The 15,858-nt window shown below is 38.8% G+C and overlaps 4 protein-coding genes across 4 annotated transcripts; 3 read left to right on the top strand and 1 right to left on the bottom strand.

Moving 5' to 3' along the window:
* The first annotated feature begins 114 nt into the window (after positions 1–114).
* On the top strand, positions 115–1,065 carry LOC110185107 (uncharacterized). Its single transcript, XM_020953797.2, has one exon. The coding sequence runs from the start codon at positions 275–277 to the stop codon at positions 995–997; it is 723 nt and encodes a 240-aa protein (XP_020809456.2). The 5' UTR covers positions 115–274; the 3' UTR covers positions 998–1,065.
* Positions 1,066–4,574: 3,509 nt separating this feature from the next.
* LOC110185065 (uncharacterized) lies at positions 4,575–6,575 on the top strand. The gene has a single exon (XM_020953741.2). It carries the CDS (start codon positions 4,680–4,682, stop codon positions 6,501–6,503), a length of 1,824 nt encoding a protein of 607 aa, XP_020809400.2. The 5' UTR covers positions 4,575–4,679; the 3' UTR covers positions 6,504–6,575.
* Positions 6,576–10,955: 4,380 nt separating this feature from the next.
* LOC110185108 (uncharacterized) lies at positions 10,956–12,158 on the bottom strand. The gene is made up of 4 exons (XM_020953798.2): positions 11,826–12,158; positions 11,579–11,773; positions 11,363–11,527; positions 10,956–11,308 (listed from the first exon to the last, which is right to left on the bottom strand). Exons 1-4 carry the CDS (start codon positions 11,865–11,867, stop codon positions 11,015–11,017), a joined length of 696 nt encoding a protein of 231 aa, XP_020809457.2. The 5' UTR covers positions 11,868–12,158; the 3' UTR covers positions 10,956–11,014.
* Positions 12,159–12,966: 808 nt separating this feature from the next.
* On the top strand, positions 12,967–14,077 carry LOC110185088 (uncharacterized). Its single transcript, XM_020953772.2, has one exon. The coding sequence runs from the start codon at positions 13,087–13,089 to the stop codon at positions 14,002–14,004; it is 918 nt and encodes a 305-aa protein (XP_020809431.1). The 5' UTR covers positions 12,967–13,086; the 3' UTR covers positions 14,005–14,077.
* Positions 14,078–15,858: the final 1,781 nt, after the last annotated feature.

The following is a 15,858-nucleotide window of genomic DNA, read 5'->3' as shown; positions in this document are numbered from 1 at the left end:
GTTTGAGAATTTTCTATAATTTTGATGTTTTTTTCATTTTACTTTTCGTAGCGTAGAATATACTTTCGCAATTGGGCTTTGAAAACGGATTTATATAATTTAGACACAATGCTGTGTGCTGACACTGACATCTTTTAATATTTTCGTTATTGGTCATTACATCTTTTCCAAATTTGTCAAAATTAAATATGGCATTTCGCTGTCAGTATCAACTATTCAAATTTCAACTAACCTCGCACTGCAAAATTAAATAAATATTTGAAACGAGGACAAGATGAACCAATCGGTAGAATATTTGAAGAACTCCAACCAGCAGTGGCTGACCCTTGATTCTGACGATGAATCCTTGTCGAAGGACTTGTGTGAACCTTTAGAGATAGCCTACAGGGAACAACCACTAAACAAATCCAAAAACTTTGTGGAAGAGAATGTTAAGAACCATATGACAATCAAGGAAACAACTTCTCAGGAGACATTGATCCAGATTACAGTAGAAACTCGTCATTCCGATACAGGAAATATCCTGCAGAATAGTGATCAAGGGGATAGAAACACATTTTGGATATCAGTAAGCGGATATGAGTATGACAAGGCCTTTATAGTTTACAGATTCTTCTGCGATATTGGCCACATTGCGGGCAAATGCTTTACCGAGACGAACTTGATGTATTTAAAGTACTTCAGCATACTGGACTGTCAAATAGCTCTGAGTTATAATAACCAAAAAATAGGTTATGGCGGCGACATCAGTGTGAAGGTAAAGCCTGAAAATCCTGTGACCGGAAGTGCCTTTATCGAAGCCCTGGAACAAGGCTCAGGACCAAATACCTCAAGTGCAATTGTGACTGTCGAAGAGAATAGGGATCAGAATGTAACAATATCAAATTCACATCAACTGAAAATTGGAGAAGCTAAAGAATTTAAAATTATACGAAAGAAAGTCAGCGTTATGCAATGGTTCAGAGAGAAGCTGTCCTACATGTTCTATTTTTATTAGATTTTCCTCAATGGGTCTTCATTTTTATACAGTTGGCAAATAAAATAATTTAATAATTATAAACTGAATTGGAAAAGTTAGTTCCTTCTTTTAACATAGGCATAGAATAACGGATGCATTTTAAAAAATTATTTCCAAGGAGTTAATCTTAATGTCCTTGCAGTGGATAGTACAAATCTCACGCTTCACACATCCCCATTTAAACTTGTACCCACTTAATGGGAAAGGAAATATCGGTACACCACTTAAGCCATATATCTAATTTGCTTACAATGCTGCTGCTAATTATTTGAATACTTTTGTTCAACTAATCAGTGGTAAAATCATCCAATAACCGACCATGTTCGGCAATGATAAAATTAAACTCGCATTGTTCGCAATTGTACATATTTCTCTGGCATGGACCGTGCACTCGTAGCCTGGATGCCATTATAGAATTTTTAATTACAATAAATCAATTTAAATAAAATGTAATTTTTCAATTTTATCAAATTGTCATTATGCGTAATTAATTCCTATGCACAAATGCACTTTTAGTGGAACAACGCGACCAAACTGGCGCCCGATAACCACCGTCCCTCCCCCATTTTCCCATTTTCCGCCCACCCTGGGGTTAGATGCGATGTGTGTGTGTGTGTGTGGGATGTGTGTGTGCATTTATTTTGTCAAAAATAATGCTGCTTAATTATTATATTTGTAATTTATTTGCCCCGCAGTTATCAGATCCAAATGCTAAAAAGTGTGCGCGGCGCTTTAATGCCACATTAATCCCGCACAAAAACAATGCCAATGGATGCCAGATACAACGGCGGCAATTACAACAATGCCACAACAATCGCACTCAAAATGGGAATGACAGTAACAAACAACAAAAGCAATTCAAATGCAGCGCATAGAATGCATAATTAATTTTTATTTTGATGACAACGTCAGCGCACCATCACCATGCACCAAACCGACATCCCCAAATACACTCTCTGGGGTGCCTTTTGGCATGTCGCCTCTGCAATTATGTATATTGCATTGGATGCATTTGGAAGAGCGAAGTGAGGGCCTATGGATATGCATGAAATATATAATATATGCCACGGAATTTGTGTCCTTGGCATCCCCATCGAGCTATGAAGTGTGCCAGTATATCATAGAACTAAAGTCTCTCCCCTATTAAGAACAGGTATTAGTTCTTATTAAGCTGTGACTCCTTATTTCTAACAAATAAATGATAATGGAATTTTTCTGTGTCAAAAAGCTTTATGTACTTTACTTACTAGGTTATTATAACTTCAGGTCAACCGTGCGAGTGTGAAATAATCACAAGAAGGCATCTCCTTTGTTCAGTATCACTAAGCGGTTCGAATTAGCTGTGTCCTGCCTATCTGTGATAAAGATTAACTAGTTTAGAAGCTGAAACTCTACAATTTTATGATCCTTTCGGTCTCAGGGTCGGTTTTTACTACCTCCCTGTCAAAGAATTACGATCAGATTAGCTTACGGCTAAGAACATTTGGCTTGCAACACTATTATACAATGAACAATAAACACATACAATAAAAGAGTTTACTCAAATACTAAAAAAAAAATAAATGAAATAATAATCCAAGTGGAAAACCTTTTTAAGCCAGAGCACTAAATAAGTCAACTGCTCAGCTTTGTTTGTGCCGGTTTCTGAGTTGATTTCCTAGTCTCTAATTTACCTAAATGTAAAATATAACAACGTGCTGTATATCGGACTGTTAAGCACCAAATTATTGTGTAATCAGGATATTTTCATAATAGCACTACTTAATCTGTAAAAAACAAGTCACTGTTCGAACCCTTCATTGGGGTTTCCATGGTTGATGGTAGCAATTTGTAAAAGAGCGCCGTGTTGACACATCTTACTACGTTGGCCCACACTGGAAACCATTCGCAGAGCCAACAAACTGCGTTTACCCACACTTGAGGCCTGGCCTGCACACGTGAGGTTAAACACAAATTAACCTCATTTGACAAAACAAAGCGAGCAGCGCCAAAATGGATAATTTGTTAAATAAATTGCTAGATTTTTTTACAGACCATTTCAAATATTTGGCGGCGGGTGTGTGTGTAAACTGCTTATTTGCATGCAATAATAAAAAAAAATAAAAAATCCTTTGTTATGCTTTTCCATAATCTCTTGTTTTGTTCAGCCGTCGATAAATACGAATCGGTTTTATTTGTTTTTTGAAAATGTTTTATTTTTATGCTGTCTGCTGGTCACTTTTTACTTTTCGCCCGCTCGCCAGTTCCCATTCCGCCCCTAAATGTGGATGGAAATCCTCTAAAATTATTGCGTTCATTAAATTTTAAACAAAGGTGATTAGATTTTATAATTTAAATGGACACACGCACACACATTTACATCACTAAGCCGAGTTTGGCAGTACAGTTGTGCTCATTATTTATTTAGAACAATGGAAAAGTATTTTGGAATTGTGTTTTGTTGCTTCCTTATTTATTAGTGGCTTTATTTTAATTCCTGTTTTTATTTTGGCACTGCCATTATCAAAATGTGGGATCAGCAATCGCCAGCATATTCGATATATTTATTCTTTATTTATTTTTATTCTATTTTCCCCTTTTAATTAATTTCTATAAGTGGGTGTGAGTGTGGTTTGAAATTAGGAAATATTTGTATCTTTTTTTTGATACAATGCACTATGGTCCAGCGGACCACTTTTCTTGGCCAAAACCCATTTTTTGAAAGTGGTCAAAATAAAATGATTTTGGTCTCGATGGATTAGAAATAGAGTGACCATCAACGTGACATACCCAAAATGTTCATAGGTGGCGCCACTCTAGCCGACGACGCTTTTAAAGGCAGCTGTTTGTACGCAGGCCAACGGGTAGAGTGAAAATGAGTAAAAATGGCAATTTTAAAATTACGAAAACTCGGAAAAAACATATCGAACTGAACCAAATTTATTTATTTTTTTAAATTGAATAAGTAACGTTTGAACTACTTTTTTTGTAATGGGAAATGTTCGAAGCTAATCTGGTATATTTGTTATTTGATGTTAAATTTTGTCTTCAAAAATATTTAACTTTTTATTAAAAACTTGTTTTTAAAAAGTAGTACAAAGTGAGTCCCACCTAGTCCCACCTTGAGACCTATTAGGATTTGTAGGGTATTGCATACTTGTTCATTTGCATATAGTGAGAAATGCCACTTTTGACCACATTTTTTGGAATTTGCCTTAAAAGATCACCAAATTTTGTATGAATATTTTTTTTTTATGATTCTTTAAATGAAAACTATAGTAATTCGTTAACCGATTTTGATAAAATTTCGTGAATTTAGTTAAAATTACATTGTTTTTATGTAACCGATGTTTTATGAATTTATCTCAAAATTTTTTTTTATCGTTCCTATGACAGCTTTAGGATATAGTTTTCTGATCCGGAAAATTTGTATCCAGTATCATCATATAAGTACTAAATTACGACTGGGAAAGTTTCAAGTCGATATCTATAAAATTACCGTAGTTATTAATTTTGGCCTAAAAAAGTGGTCCGTTGGACCATAGTGCAATGGGTAGAACTAATTTCAGACCGTTGTAGTAGTAGTAGGCTGTGACTTTCTTGACTTTGAAGAAATATTTTGGCATTTGGAAAACTTACTTCTAAGCAAAGTCACAAGCCGAAATTATACAATTATCTCAAGATGTCGTCCTATATGCGACTACTGATGTTTCTCACCGGCCTGTTCTTCATGATGTACTTCAGTCTGGAGCCCATAATGGATATGTTTGAAGAGCCCGTCATCGTGAGATCCGAAGACATTATATTTATCAACAATTCTGGATGTTTCCTAAGAGGCCGGCGAAGTCCAGCCAGATATTCTCAGGCACTGGAACCCATCAACCTTTTGCGATGCCCAGAACCTCAGCTGATGTCTGCAATGACCAAAGACAACGCCAATTTCCTGGTGCCCAAAGAGATGTCGGAGAACTTGCATTGCAAATACTGGGTGCTGGCTGCCTGGGACTTTACATCAAGCAAAGGCCTTCTGGAAGGACACTTTAGCCTGAAGCGCGGAGAGAATTCAGATATTCAGATCGGCATCGGTCGGCAGATAGTTCGGGTTAAATGCAAGGACAATTTAAATTTCACTAAATATCACGATGTTCACTTCTTTGTGCCACCTCCGTTGGAAGGTCTGAAGTCGAAGCCAAATGGAATCAAGAAATTATCCGTGATGGTTCTGGGTATTGACTCAATTTCCCACATGCACTTTGTGCGCAACTTCCCCCATTTGAATGGCTTCCTCGAGAGTATGCACACCAAGTTCTTTGGCTACAGTCGAGTGGGTCTAGATACCCGTGCCAATTTAATGCCGTTCTTGAGTGGATTTAGTACCGATGAAGCGGACTCGACGGAAGCCTGGCTATGGGAGATATTCAAGGCCGGAGGATACACCACCGCCTTCGGTGAAGACAGTGCCGAGGGCGTCTTCCCAAGCGGGAATGGAAAGGAACAGTTTCCCAGCAATCCGACCGACTTTTACCTGCCTCCTGTGCTGCTCGAGATGCACAGTCACTCCCGCTATAGTCTCGATCTCAGGGAGATGGTTTACTGCACGGCTGGACGTCAGTTCCAAGGGATCCTAAGGGACTTCATAGCCAAACTGGTGCCCCACATGCAGCAGCGTCCTTTCTTCTCCTTCTTCTGGCAATCGCAGGGCGTTCAAGAGTACTACGAATTCGCAGAGCAGTTGGATCAGCCCTATATGATGCTCTTGAAGAGCCTGCAAGAGGCTGATGTACTGAACAATACCATTGTCTTTCTCATGTCCGATCACGGACTTCGCGCTGGTGACTATCGTTCGAGCTTTCAGGGCATGGCGGAGGAGTCACAGCCCTTCCTGCTGGCCATATACCCCGACTGGCTGAAGGACAAATACCCCCAGGCCATGGGGAATTTCGAGAGCAACTCGCACAGCCTGATCACCCCGTATGACCTTCACCAAACCCTGAAGGATGTCGTTCGCTTGGACAATCTGCAGGGCTCCCAGTTAGAAAAGCGGGCCAAGATCCTTCAGTCGCACTCCCCGGAGAGCCTGCCTCGAGGAACAAGTCTTTTCCTGCCAATTCCAGAACACAGAACCTGCGAGCTGGCCCACATCCCTCCACTCTTTTGCTTCTGCCGCAAGCACACCGAAATACCCACTGACGATGGATTGGTCCTCCGATGCAGTCGCTTCTTGGTGGAATCCATCAACCAGAAGACGAAATCCCATCCCCAATGTGCCAAACTGAAGCTCCAATCAGTGGTTCTGGCCTACTTCATGGAGTTGGGCGAGGAGTCCTTCTCCCACGAGTTTAGGCTGCGGGTGAAGACGCTTCCTGGAAACGGGGAGTTCGAGACCACTGTCCGAGTGTCGGACACTTTATTCTTGACCAGTCCCATCAGTCGTGTCAACAGATATCAAAAGCAGTCCCACTGTGTCAGCCAACCTCAAATCAAAGCCCTGTGCTTTTGCACCTGAACTGTGGGTTGTAACAATGGATAAATTGTAATTCAATAAAATCACTATTTACTTTTTGGATAAATAACATAATGGATACTGGTTTAGACTTTTATATTTTATTTGAAGGTAGGATACAATTTAGTTTCCCTCTCAATCGACTCAAACTTACACCCATCAAAGTAAAACTTTAATATGTTCTCACTACTAAAAACAACAAGTGGAGGTGTGAAACACGCAGTGCGAAAATCCTTTTCATTAATCAAACAAATAAGCTCAAAGACAATCAGCAATAGCCCATGGGCTCACAGGAGATAATTTGCGTCAAAATGTCAGTTTATTTGGAAAGTCAGTGCAATTGAATTAAAATTAAAAAATATGTGAATGCCACAACGAAAAAAATCGTAATAATTTGCAATTTATTCGCTTGTGTGTGTGAGAGGCTTCTGGTCGGACAGGAGTGGGAACCATCGTCACAGTTATAAGTTTTAAAAAATAATTAAAAACCATTTGTCGCTTTCAATTATTGCAAAGTGTCCTAAAATGAATGAATTTCCCGCTGATTGCCGGCGATTGTTGTCAGGCCTCAGGTTGGGACAGGTTCAAAACCTTCTCCGCTGTCAGCGGTGCAATGAGTAAATTGAAATATGTATGTCCACCTCCAGATGACCCCATCACCCACCCACCCTGCCGCTATATATACATATATAGCTACATGAAAATGTTGGTGTTGAAAATGCGAAACCACTTCCAATGGCAGTTTTCATTTGATCATTGAATTCTTTTAGCTTCTCATTTTTTGAAAAGTTAAAATATAACTCAACGTATTTATATTTAATACTTTGATACGATTTGATGTTTAGTTGATAAGCTTTAATATCTTCTGATTATTCTTAAGAAAATGAAATGCATAGTACAAGTAGTTATGTGTAGCAAAACAGAGTGTGATTTACTTGGTTATCAAATGAACTATGTAGTAAATTAAAAGCAATGTGGGCATAGCTAATTCATTATCACTAATTATTGAAAACGAAAACTAAACAAGGCGGAAGGCAGAAGAAAATGTTGATGAATGATGGAAAAGGTTGCTTGAAACATGTTGCCCAGCACCCAAATAAAAAAAATGTTGACAAGACCATTTCTTGATTCTTTTTGCGCTGCCAAATTACTTTAAGCCGTAATTTTTCTCTCCGAACTTTAGAATTCTGGTGTTACATTTGGAAATAAATAATAATATTATAATTATATTATTATAATATATATTTTTATATAATTATTTTATTTATGTGTGTTTCAAGATTTGAAATTTTAGTAGTGTGAGACCTTTCTCACTTATCATGTTTGTATTAGCTGCCATAAAAGCAATTGATAAATATATATAAAAATGTAAACATGTAAATGAAAAATGTGTTTATTACGAATTTCAAATACTTTGATTACTATATATAGCTGTCGGATTTTATTTAATAGAATTGGATTTATCAATGACCCATTTAGAAACTGCAAAAATGTACAATCTTGTTATTTAATTCATTCATTCGTCATGCCGAAGTGGAACATGGAAATATTAAGATAATAAATAGCCCCTAACTTACTTAATTTAGTTAAGTTCGCTCTTGATTCAGGTTTCTTTGATTTCACCAGATATTCCAGTGATATAACTATCCAGCTTGAAACATCCTTATCAGACATAAAAAAGATTAGATTTACTGTTGGGACAACAGCATTTATTCCGACTCGGAGCATAAATCTCGAATTGGTCACATTGGTAATCACTCAAATCGCTCTGATTTGGTTTGAATTGGAGGCGGCCATAAATAAGCAGATTGGTACGGATTGCTACGAAGGTACAGCTCATAAATTAATTCAATCAATGTCAAAATGAAATTGATATTTTCACAGCCGGAGGACTGAAGGCGATCTTATCGCTAATTAATGTGCACGGTGAAGCCGAAAGAGTGGGTGCTCCTAATGGGGTTTGTAATCGATATCGAGAACGGTGTGTGTGACATACATATAAATGGTTATAAATTTACATGGACTGCTTTTATTTTTTCTCATTGTCAACATAATGGATGAAACAATTCACGATTATCAGCTATGAGATATAATAGCTCATTATTACAAATTAGATGAATGTTGGCCAAAGAATTTGATTGTTAAGAGATAATTTATTTTCTATTATATAAACACTCGAAGAATAATCTTAATATTTTAATCCAGAATTGGATTCCTCTTTTATCGGAACTTTGAGGAGGCCGATAAAATTTCTCAAGAGAAGCCATCCTCTCCGTCTCTGAAATGGATTCATAGCCATCGAAGTCAATCAAACGCTCATCTGTCAAATGACAAATGACTTTAAAAATCACTTCGAATGAGCCTTTGCCATTCGCACTCAAAGTCACTTTCCACTTTCTGGGAGGAGCAGCAAGCAAAAAATATTCAAAGGACACGGAAAGCGGAAACAGACACGTTAAATGCTTGCGATATTGTCAATCAAAATTCAATCGAAGCCATGAATCATGTCGAGCAGAGGAGTCTGGCGAAAGGTTATGCTGATGGCTCCAAGAGCAGCTCTGACTCACTCGGTTGACGGATAGATGGATGACTGAATGCAGTGCCTCCATTCCCATCTCCACCCGTAAAAAAGCAGCATGAAATGGAATCACTCAACATGAGGATGCGTGCTGAATGATGGCAATGCTGGATATGTGACAAGTGGAGGAGCCGAGGCATTTAACATTGGCATCCTGGGCACTGGGAACACAGGGAGCGGGAACCCAAGTGGAATGCCGCCTTCGGAGCTGTGGCCGTCGTCGTCATCAGTCAATGTCAGCGTGATAGTTTTGACATTTTTATGAGCGAATGATAAGTCCCGCTCTGATGGCTGTCTGTCTGGGCGATGGCCAATGTTTGACACTTGCCAGCCACAAAATATTTTGCAAGCACCCGTCCCGGCCCCATCTCCGCAGTGGGGAATTTCGAACAGGTCATAAGAAATTCCTCCTTGGTTGGGGCCGAGTATTTATGGCTGGTGCCCGGCACTCCGGCTCCTACTTATCGCACACGATGTGTGTATATTTTTAAATTTAACACTGACAGAGTTAATAAGCGTGCGGTCCTCCTATCGCCGTCAATTCGGGAAAGGCAATCAATCAAAGCGATTTCATAGCCACCGCACGTCACACTCACCCACAGTCGTTAAAGTTTCGCTGTATCGTTCACATGTTTAATGACTGACTCTGACTTTGGATCCAGCAAGCCGATTGCGAGAGTGCTAAGAGGAGTTTAATATGACTTTATTTAGGGATTAAAAATCAATATATTTCCAGCGTGGGTTAAAAAAGCCATTCAACTTGAGAAAATGTTTTTAGCAAATGTTTCTAGCAACCTGGGTGGCGTGCAACATGTTCCCAGCAACATTTTCCTTTGCCTATCGCCATGTTTAATTTGAGTTTTTCATAAATTTGAGCTCAACTGGAAAAAGTGAAGTTATTGTTATTTCAACCAAAACGTCATGAGAATCTCATAGTATTTCATATTAGACTTTAGTAGACAATAGTGAAGCAATGTATAATACATACTCTTCATGTATTTTTCGATAACAAGTTGAACTATTTAAACTTGATCGCAAAGTTTGTATTTTTAAAATACCGTTACTTATTGTTTAGATAAGTAAATAACAAACAAATTTCATTCAATTGCAACATTTTAAATTGAAAAGTCTTCAAACCACCCCAATAAACATATTTTCGCTAAGCCTAAACCAATTGCTAGTTTAATCGAAAGCAATTTTCATTTATCTACCTTAGAGCACAGCGGCAAAGCATGACTTTTTGGTCATAAATTTCCCCAAAATTGATTTCCTGATATCATCTATATAAATAAAATTTCAGCTAAAAAAAACAACAACAACAACAACGGCAATTCGGGGTAGCAAAACGCGACAGAATCTGACCATTAATAATTTTGCGCAATTGTCAAAAATTCGCGCGTTTTGCTTAATGTGAATTGTTTCGAGATTGTGAATATTCATTTTTGCCTACTAATATTGACTTCCGTTTCCGCTATGCGAGTCCAAAGTATGTTTCCGCCATTCTTTCACCTCACTCACCCAGAGTTCGCGATTTTTATGTTATGTTATGGCGCCAGGGAAATTTGTTATCGTCGCAGCTACAACAACAAAATCAATTTTCCATGAAATGCCACAGCAGACACAGGAGGCAAAAACAGAAAAAAAACAAAATACTGTAATTTATAAATCAGACAAATAAACGTACAAATAAATGCCCATATGCAAAATATTTGACATTTATTAATTAAAATTGTGAGAAAATGTATATTAATTTTATTCAAATTGTCAACAGCAACAAAAGGCAGCTAATTTCAATTTATTTCATGGGACCCATTGAAGTTTGTCATCAGCCAGTTACATATATGTGCATACATAGGTGGAATAGATAAAAACATAGCTTTTAATTCCACCATAAAGCGATTTATTTTATATAAAAATACGAATGCATAAAGCCCTTTCAATTGGATTTATTTAACGATGGCTTAGAAAACCCTCTTTTGTTATGCCACCTAGGAACCAACAAACTGATCAGCTTCTTGAGCACAATAAATCCATAAAAAATTAATACGCATAGCTCCATAGCTAGTGTAATAATGCGAAAATAATATCCAATTCTAGGCATCGGTTCAAATATATCGTGCATCAATTGCCAACAGCCCAGAGTAATCAGTTTGGGATTATAGCAGTGTCCAGGAACTTTGTGTAGATACTCCATATAGCTACGAGGTCCTTCCAATCCGCAACATGTGAGCTACGTAAATTTAAGGATGAGTTTACAACTTAGCAAGATTATAGAGATAATTACCTTCTTTTCCAGATTAGGCCAATATGTATTGTTGTTGTTAAAAAAGTCCCACCACTGATGTTTTAACTCATTCATGAATTCATCGTAACTATCTGCTACGTTTTTCAATTGCTTAAATAAAGTGAGAGACGTCCAGCGAATCACATATATCAGCAGAGGTATATACTAATTAAAAGTAACAATTGGTTGAATATATTTTTAATTTAACTTACGCACCGCTAAAAAAATCCAATCAGCAGTACGATTAGCTAAGCTAATACTGAATATAAGCAGAGTGGTAAGGATAAACAATATCCTACTGACGGATGAGTAATAAGTAACTACAGCTGCAGTACATTTGTCGCATTCGTTCAAGGCCTTTGATCCCACACTAAAGGGTATTATAATTCGGAGAACTAATGCCAAGACAATCTGAAAGAATTTCCAGGTTTATAATAGATAGGAATTGATACACAATGCTTACCCCATATACCAAGGATGCTTTCTTGACTATGGTGAAACCCATTTTTGAGTTCAATTTAGTTTAGAGTTTGACAGGATAATCCCAGCTAACAAAATAGTTGTTAATGCTTCAGGTAATAATCGACCAGACAATAGTTTCGTAAATAGGATGTGATTTGTTCTGTCCGAAAGCTATATTTACATAGAAAACAAATTTAAATTTATTTGTCTTCGGTTGTTTATACAGAATCAGGACCGTTGGTGTCCTTTTTTATTTGCATTTTCATTACAATTTTTTCTGTGGGAAAATGGTCATTGTTGATTTATGGGATTTGCTATTTTTGACAGTCGTTGTAACAACACGGAATATGTGTATGTGTGTGTGTTTGTTTGTAAAAACCGGGTTTTATAATCGGCTTTCTATATTAATTTTAATTTTATTTTCGGCATTTTATTATAATTAGTACTGATATATGCAAATGGTCATCGTTAGCAGCATTATCGTTAGTTATATGTGTGTTTCCCCTGTTGTCGCTGCACTTGATGTCCACATGCATGTCCCTCAACTAGTTGTGGAAATTTACTATTCAATTTCTGTGGTGGCTCACCCTCCCGCCAAACAAAAAATAATTCTGTGGTTTCCTATGTTTTTAATTGTCGCTGTTAGTTCTGTTTTGTTGTTTCATAATCGCATGCCCTTTGTTGCTGTTGTGCAGGGGGGAAAAAAGAATAACGAGAGCAATTGTAAATGCCGGGGAAAAAAGTCGTAATATTTTGGCAAAATATTTATAATATTTTAATTCTAATTCCAACAAATCCAAATTCGTTTCGCCAGTTTCTGTTCGCTCGCCGCCGCCCAAGCACTTTGCTCGTTTTGTATCTGTTTGTGATATTTTAATTTTACTGTCACATTTGATCATAAATTTGGCGATTAACAAATAGAAAGCGTTGTGGGTTTTGGTTAACTAAATTCTGTTTTCCCGCAGCCCCCACATTGTTGAAAGGACTCTCTAAGCCCGTGGGGTGTGATTAGTTGTGTTAAATAATTTAAATTAAATGGCTTTAGATACGCCCAAATAATTAGGTATCGCTTATTAATGCGCGAGGCTGCCGGGCATTTAGAGTATTATTCGTTTCGTTTGTGTTCGCAAAAATAATATTCAAATGTGTGTTTCAAAAGATAGCAAAATAAAGGATCGCTTCTCCTTTCCCTTACTACTCATATCAAATCGTTAGAGCTTGAAAATTAGTATACTTGCAGTAGAAATTACCCCGTGATAGTCATGTATGATAATACCAAATATTTTCCACGATCAATTGACTCCGAGATCCCAGACCAGTCAGAGGAGAGCGAGGCCACTGAAACTGACTATCTAGTTAGGCACGATATGGTTTATAATCTGCAGGGCAATGCCTTGGAAGAAGATGTCCCAGATGTTCCATCGGGAAGCCTCAAGTCCCTTGGTCCAACTGCTCCAGATTCTCAAAGGCCTTCCTCTTCGGAACCCCAACTGATTATTATTTACGAGGAAGGAGACATCAACAGCGCCCTTCATTTCCTAATCGAATCCGCTCACAATCCCTTTAGGCCAAATGCGGTGGCCATGGTACTGGTTGAGGAGAAAATTCGCGAAGAGGTCGTCCGACGCATCCTTACAAACCTACAACCGCTCAGCGAGTTGGTGACCGAGCATCCCAGTTTCCTGGAGTCCCTGAGGAAGGCCGAGGCCTTGAATTTGGAGCTAATCAAAGCGGAGGACACCGAAGCGAAACCATTTCATTCTTACCCGGTTTTTGTCTGCGAGTGCACCCACGATGTGCTGGGCAAATATCCCACTGGGGTCACAACCTTCTACACATTTCGCAACAACCAGGAGGCCATTGATATATGCCACAGGCAGACCCTGACCTTCAGCGCCGTCTCCGTTTGGAACGAAAGCCTGGATGGGTGCTACGAGATTGCGGTGGCTCTCGATTGTTCACACTTTTTCATGAACTGCTTTAATGTGCCTCTTTTGCCGATTTCCAAGCAGCTGGCATCGCCACAAAACTACGTGGCCATTCACAATGGATATCATTTCGAAACCCTACACATCTACAATCAGTTCAAGTCTATTGTTTTCCCCGTTGGCGAGCTAATTTGGCCCTGTCTGAATGATGAGGAGGTGGAGCAAACGCCCATTTCCTTCTTGGACCCCTAAAAAGTCTGATTTGCTTCCTCTTCAAAATAAACAAGAAAATAATCGCCAGTGAGGAGTATTTGCAAAGTATAAATTTAAAGGGTTATTTTTGGTTTTATTTAATGATAATTGACATTGACGATACGATCGAATATGATGGCAGCTGTCAGAGGTAATAACAATATTTCTTTTGTCTCGAATATCGATTTTTTGGGGTCGATATTATGTAAATACAGGTTTTAAAACAAGTCGACTGAAGCATGACTCAGTGCTGATTAAAACGGGGAGTCAGCTTTACTTGCTTGTTGCTATATAGGAATTTACGTTAATTATATTTATTTGCAACCTATTACTAGGTAGGTACTAGGACCCTCTGGGGAAACCATAAAGATCCTCCTGGTGCCTGTTAATTTATGACCGCAAAGCATCCAAGAGTCGCCCAGAGCCGGACCCAAAACACACCTTCCTGCATCTGCATCTGCATCTGGATCTGGTCAATAAAACAATCTCTTTATGGGCGACCTGATGTGTGTCTGAGTGACGCCAACTCATCGCTTTCTGGCACTTAAGGCGCCGTATCCAAAAATAAAGCAACGCTAATAAATGTGATAATCAGCTTTTGCAATACTTCCCCCTGAGGAATTCCCACAAATCTTCCGCAGAATGTGGAAGGGGCTAATCAGGTGCATCCTCACTGCAGTCACGCCCATCGGTTGGTACTTCCCCTCCGACGACCCATCCCGCTCCGGTTTCCAGGGGAAATTCATTATAAAATGCGGTTTGAATTATTTGTCAAAATGTCTGGGCCAGGACGCTGTGACATTGATGTTGACATTGACAGACAGACTGCCTCGACTGTCCCCGACAGACCGAGCCCTGCACACTTATTCGATGCGACAAAATAAATGAAATTGTTAATGGCCAGTGAGTCACCGATGCGTTGGGAGCACCTCGTCCTCCTCATCTGCATTGGCATCCGTTTGCCGCCGAATGCACTCCTTATTAAGTATGACATTTAAGCGAATAAAAATGTTCGATTTAATGGGGGAATAGCAGTGACCTTTTATGAGTTATTGTTAGCTTTATATATAAGTTCATTGTGTAACAGAAGAAAATTACTCCGAATTATCCACATTAAGGAACTTGAAAGTGTTGAATATTTCAGTGATCGCTTGTGGGTCTTATTGGGACTCTTGAAGATGTCACAGAATGTATGTATATTTCCACATTCAGTGCAAGTCACTCCTTGCCGAGTCTCGAGTTAACTGTCAGTTTCAATCGTGTCTGCAGAACTTGTCACTCATTCAATAGTTTTGAAAATTGCAAATGTCACTTACAACCCAACAACAAGAGCCACTGCCTTCCAGCTTCCCACATACAGATCCAAGTCCTGCACATGCACTTCCACTTTCACATGAGCCTCTCTGTGTGTGTGTGTGTCTGCGGCTGAACATCCTTGGCAAGGATGCGAGCTGCTCGAGCTGAGACAATGTTGCCGAGACGAAGGAGGTGACTGCCACGAAGACAAAGTCGGTCCAGAAGAATGCCAGGAGGATGACGCGGCAAGCAGACGCTGTGAATTAAAATAAGGCCAGGGAATAAAATAATAAAAGGACATACAGACAAAGGCATAAGGAAACTCGAGCGTCCCCACACTTTCCACTTTCCCAGCCCCTTTCATATGTGTGTGAGGTTGACCCACAGCAGGGGCAGGGTCTGGGGCCAGTGCCACGGAAAAGAAAGCTTTGAAAACTTAATTAAAATAATACTGAAATTTAACCCTAATTTCAGATAAATATATTTTCAAGTTCGCAGGTTTTAATTGAATTCGGAATTAATTGGCAATCAGACTTCAAGTGACCTTTGACCCTACAT

The sequence above is a fragment of the Drosophila serrata genome, unplaced genomic scaffold (assembly GCF_035046125.1).
Source record: "Drosophila serrata isolate PLE 108 unplaced genomic scaffold, ASM3504612v1 contig_245, whole genome shotgun sequence".
Classification (NCBI taxonomy): domain Eukaryota; kingdom Metazoa; phylum Arthropoda; class Insecta; order Diptera; family Drosophilidae; genus Drosophila; species Drosophila serrata.
Note: the sequence above shows the minus strand (reverse complement) of the source record. Positions and strands in the feature narration are given on the sequence as shown.

Excerpts from the sequence above, each read along its gene's own strand:
- LOC110185107 (XM_020953797.2), top strand. The coding sequence starts at position 275 with ATGAACCAATCGGTAGAATATTTGAAGAACTCCAACCAGCAGTGGCTG.
- LOC110185065 (XM_020953741.2), top strand. The coding sequence starts at position 4,680 with ATGTCGTCCTATATGCGACTACTGATGTTTCTCACCGGCCTGTTCTTC.
- LOC110185108 (XM_020953798.2), bottom strand. The coding sequence starts at position 11,867 with ATGGGTTTCACCATAGTCAAGAAAGCATCCTTGGTATATGGG. Across the intron at positions 11,774-11,825 it reads AAGCATCCTTGGTATATGGG|ATTGTCTTGGCATTAGTTCT; the intron begins GTAAGCATTGTG and ends AAATTCTTTCAG. Across the intron at positions 11,309-11,362 it reads GGCCTAATCTGGAAAAGAAG|CTCACATGTTGCGGATTGGA; the intron begins GTAATTATCTCT and ends AAATTTACGTAG.
- LOC110185088 (XM_020953772.2), top strand. The coding sequence starts at position 13,087 with ATGTATGATAATACCAAATATTTTCCACGATCAATTGACTCCGAGATC.